This window comes from Orycteropus afer, unplaced genomic scaffold (genome assembly GCF_000298275.1).
Source record: "Orycteropus afer afer isolate SDZICR_OR568_19922 unplaced genomic scaffold, OryAfe1.0 scaffold00470, whole genome shotgun sequence".
Taxonomy (NCBI): Eukaryota; Metazoa; Chordata; class Mammalia; order Tubulidentata; family Orycteropodidae; genus Orycteropus; species Orycteropus afer.
This window is the reverse complement of record NW_006922057.1, coordinates 393,049-397,907: the sequence shown is the minus strand read 5'-3', so window position 1 is coordinate 397,907 and position 4,859 is coordinate 393,049. Positions and strand designations below refer to the sequence as shown.

Sequence of the window (4,859 nt, the reverse complement as noted above, 5' to 3'; positions counted from 1 at the left end):
GAATGGTTGCTCAGCTAGAAGAATGTAATCAATGTCACTAAATGGTACATGTAGAAACTGTTGAACTGGTGAACGCTTTGCTGTATATATTCTCAACAACAACAACAATTTAGGGGGAAAAAAATCAGCACTTTTTCCCCAACCACTGAGGTAAAAATGACAACTTGTAGAGAACCCAGGACATGAAGTAATATAATAAAAAGACATTACTACTAAATCTGAAGTAAATCTTGGAAGGAAAGTACCAGTACTCACGATAGAGAGTTTTTCTGTAGTAGTGTATCGGGTAAGGATCTCTCCCCGTTTGTTGGACCATGGTTCAAAGTCCAACCCTACCACGGAGTTATCATCTCTATCCCGTTTCTTTCTGGAGCTGTCCTAAGAAAGGCAAAACAATCTCTTCAGCAGCAACATAATACAAGCAGAAGGTGGATAGTCCCCTCACTGTGAATTAAAATAGGTCTGTCTAGGTTAGCTGTTCTAATCCACCCAGAGGGGACTGGCGCTCTCTGCTTTCAAAAGGTCACAGTCTTGAAAGTCCTATCACAAATGGCTTAAATAAACCATTAAATTATCAAAAAATGCCCAAATTTATTAACAAAATCAAGGAAAGGCAAACTGAAAAACATCATTTTTCACTATCAGATTAGCAAAGAATTAAACAGTTGTCGGTATGGAAGTTGGCTAGGATGCAGGGAAATATGTACCCTTAGACACTGTCACGTGTGTGTGTGTGTGTGTGTATGTGTTTTTAAACTGGTGAAGCCTTTTTGGAGGACAATTTGGTGGTAACCATCAAGCCTTAAATACGCATGCACTAACCTGGTAACGAACTTTTAGGAATCCGTCCTGCAGAAATATTTACATATAAGCAGAAAAGCTCCCAAAAATAAGCCCACTGCCATCAAGTCAATTCTGACTCATAGCTACCCAACACGACAGAGTAGAACTGTCTCAGAGGGTTTCCAAGGCTGTAATCTTTATGGAAACAGATTGTGATCTCTCTCTCCCATGTAGCAGCTGGTGGGTTTGCACTGCCAAACATCCTGATAGCAGCCAAGTGCTTTAACCACTGCACCACCATGGCTCTCTCATATGCACAGAGGCATGCAAATTCAAGGATCACTGTGCACCACTAAGTGTACTAGCAAAAAAACAGAATAACCTATTAGTAGGAGAATGGCAAATTAAAGTACGTTACACCCAGTCTTGAAATTAGTATGTAACAGCTGTTGAAAATGAGGATGGTGTATAAATATTGATATGAATGCTCTTTGAGACATCCAAAAAAAAAAAAGCCCACAAGCTACAGAAATTTAAATAAACGTATGCAATGCCACATAAAATGGATGGCTTAGCATGTGCCCTTTGAAGTCAAGACTGACAGGGTTTGAAACCCACCTTGGATGTAACTTAACATCTCTATCTCTCCAGGTCTGCCTTTAATGAGGATTATAATATCCCTTTCATATAGTCATATGAGAATTAAACATGGAAAGCACTTAGAAAAATGCCCACCACACAGAAAGCTTATTTTTTTTCTTGTTATTATTTCTACATGATTACTATATATATAGTAAAAAGCGTCACTATGAGTTGGGATTGACTTGATGGACAGTGGGGGTATTTTACTATGTATATAGGATTGCTGGTAGCACAGTGGTTAAAGTGCTTGTCTGCTAACAAAAAGCTGGCAGTTTGAACCCACCCAGCCACACTTGTGGAAAAAAGATGAGGCAGTCAGTTTCTGTAAAGATTTATAGGCTTAAATACCCTATGGGGCAATCCTACACTGTCCTAAAAGGTCACTGTGGTAGTTAAGGTTGTGCATCAACTTGGCTAGGTCTGGTTTTGAGTGGCTGGGTACCTGGATACAATTATTCCCTATGATGAGACTAGTAATCAGCTCCATGGTGGAATCTGCAGTGAGCAGCTGAGTAGCTGCCCTAGGGATGTGGTCTCTGAGCTTTTTGGCACATCTGTACCCTGTACTTGGCCAAGTCTTCATCTCAGTGGCCTGCCATGTTGTCTGCCAATCTTGAGACTGTTTCTGGACTTGAACTAGTGGCCTGCCATGTTGCGTAGTAATTTTGGGGCTATGCCATTTTATTTGTCAACCTTCAGTTTGTCAGTCTCAGCAGTCAGCAGCTGTCTGAGTTAAGAGAAGCCTCCAGCTTTGGTAAGGCAGAAGGCAAGAGGCAAAGCTGAAGCCCAAGGTCAAGGGGCTTTCACCCAGGCCTAGAGCTGATACTTTGCACTTGGACTTCTAGCCTCCTAAACTGTAAGAGAATAAATCTCTGTTTGTTAAAGCCATATACTTGCGGTATTCTTGTTAGGGCAACACTAGAGACCCAAAACAGTCACTATGAATTAGAATGAACTCAATAGCAAGAGGTTTACTATGTATGTAAATACTCAGAAGTTTCAATCAAAAATATCAAGAAAAGGGGATAGAAGAATAGACATTATGTTGATAACACTGATGACTTCCAAGGTGGAGAATGGCAAAAGGGGGACACAGTTGGTAAACAGGACTTTATCTGTACCGTTTGACTCTTACATCAAAAATTAGTAAATTACTTACGGTTAACAGTATTAAAAGAAAACAAAGGTCCCAAAGAAAGAATTATGAAAGAAAAAAATTAAAGAAAACTTTTTAAAATGTAGGAAGGAAAGAAGGGAGGGAAGAATTTTTAGAACTTATACCAGCTTCTAACCCTTCATGTCCTGCCCTGTAAGCCACACCCTCTGGAAGTCTGGGACTATTTGAATTATTACAAGAACACACCGATGTGTTCCATGTGTGATTTAAAAACAAAAAGAAAATGAAAAACAGCCATCCCTGCACCCTCTCCCCTTAGAAATGACCACCCAGACTGCCGACTTCTGCTTGCTCAGAGTGTGTTACCATAACAGCTGCCGTGGCTGCAGGATCGGCAGTGGCTGCGAACATCGAGAGGGGATCAGTGCCATCCAGCACGCTGCTCAAAGGGTCCACCACAGAGCTGGAGGAGGAAGAGGAAGTGGAAGAAGTACTTCCTTTGCGGTTCACTTTCTTTGTCTTTGATTCAGTGACCTGTGAGGAGAATTTGAGAAGGTAAAACAGAAGTCCCTTACTTCTTTCCCCAAGGCAATATGCAGATGGGTTCTTTAAGTTCATTTTGTTGACTGAAGACCATTTGACGTACAGTCATTCTTATCAGCCTGCCTGGGATGCTTATTTCTGTGACAAAATGACTGTGACTCAAAATCACAGTTGTCAAGGATGGAAAGGTAGAAAGTTAGTATTAGGAAGTAAGAGACAAGGTCTTTCTGATTTAGAAGGTGATATAACTATTCTTGTAGGGCCTTCTAGGGCCCTGTTACTCAAAATGTGGCCTTCAGACAAGCAGTATCGGCATCAACTAGGAGCGTATTATAAATGCAGACTCTTAGACCTTGTCCCAGACCTACTGCATCAGAATTTGCATTTTAACAAAATCATGGTGATGGACATGGAAGCAATGGTCTAGCAGGATAATGAGCCAGGGTACTCAAGATCACCACAGCATGTTTTACTCTGAAGACAGTCTCAACGGTTATGCACACCATCTCATCTCTACAAAGCAGGAATGCTCAACTCCTTCCTTTTCTGGAGACGTTCTCCCACTACCATCTCCAGGTGTATATGTGTGGGGAGGATACGTTTGCATCAATGGCCCCCACCCTTCCCCAACTTCAAATGACTGGAGCACGAATGAACCCCTGAGCCAATAGAACCCAATAAGAGTCTCTCTCTGGGAATTTAGGATCAACATTCAGAACAGCTAGTTAGGTTCCATTCCTTTAAATGAGGAAGCTAAGAAAATTCAGGGAACAGAGGCTAACACTGATGGACACTTTGGATATGTACCCACAGGCAAGCAGAGAAAACCACTCTGCAGAGAGAGAGAGAAGAATGGAGGGATGTACCATAATGAAGGAGAGAAACAGCATCTACCATTAGTGCACATTTGTTTTTGTCTTTCTACCATCCATCCAGAGGTGACAACAGAGCAGAGCAGCAGCCAGGCATCCAGGTAAGGGGAGGAAGGGACCCAGGAGCCACCCCCCCCCAGCCAGGAAAGTGAGGGAAAGAGAAGCCAGGGGGATGACAAAGCAGAGCAGCAGCCAGGCATCCAGGTAAGGGGAAAAAGGCACCCAGGCCCCACCCCCACCAGCCAGGAAAGCAGGGGAAAGGGACTCCAGAGGCAATGACAGAGCTGAGAAGCGCCAGGGATATAGGTAAGGGCAGGGTGGAGATGTTTCAAACAGCTAAGCAAGACAGACTTGTCTGTCAGTTTGTTGTACTATTGTGGTTTGCATATTGCTGTGAGGCTTGAGGCTGTACCACTGGTGTTTCAAGTGCTGGCAGGGTTGCACATGGTGGACAGGTTTCAATGCAGCTTACAGACTGCGACAGACTAGGAAGAAGGAAGAGGCCATTCACTTCTCAAAGAATTGGCCAGGAAAAACCTTATGCATAACAGAGAAACACAGTCTGATATGTTATTGCACAACTTTGTGAATATCCTGGAAACATTATCCAATACAGCACAGGAGGATGAGCACCCTAGGTCAGAAGGCTTTCAAAACACAACTGGGAAAGACTGCATCATCAGAGTAGGACCAACTTTACTGATATGAATAGAGTAAAGCTTTTGAGACCTCCATTGGCTGACGTGGCACGACTCAAATTGAGGAGAAACAGCTGCAGACATCCATTAATAGAATAAGAAATACCATGTGACCCAGCCATTCCATTACTAGGTACATATCCTAAAGAAGTGAGAGCCATGACAAGAACAGACATAGGCACACCCATGTTCATCACAGCACTA

General features: G+C 42.7%; 1 protein-coding gene across 1 annotated transcript in view; it reads right to left on the bottom strand.

Annotated features, from left to right (window-relative positions):
• Window positions 1-4,859, bottom strand: part of VPS35L (VPS35 endosomal protein sorting factor like) — a 221,075-nt gene that overhangs the window by 205,239 nt on the left and 10,977 nt on the right. The window contains exons 2-3 of the mRNA XM_007954736.2: window positions 2,909-3,076; window positions 256-378 (exon numbers count right to left, since the gene is read on the bottom strand). Of these exons, the coding sequence (XP_007952927.2) occupies window positions 256-378; window positions 2,909-2,953 (168 nt within the window). The 5' untranslated portion in view covers window positions 2,954-3,076. The remainder of the gene's footprint in view (window positions 1-255; window positions 379-2,908; window positions 3,077-4,859) is intronic.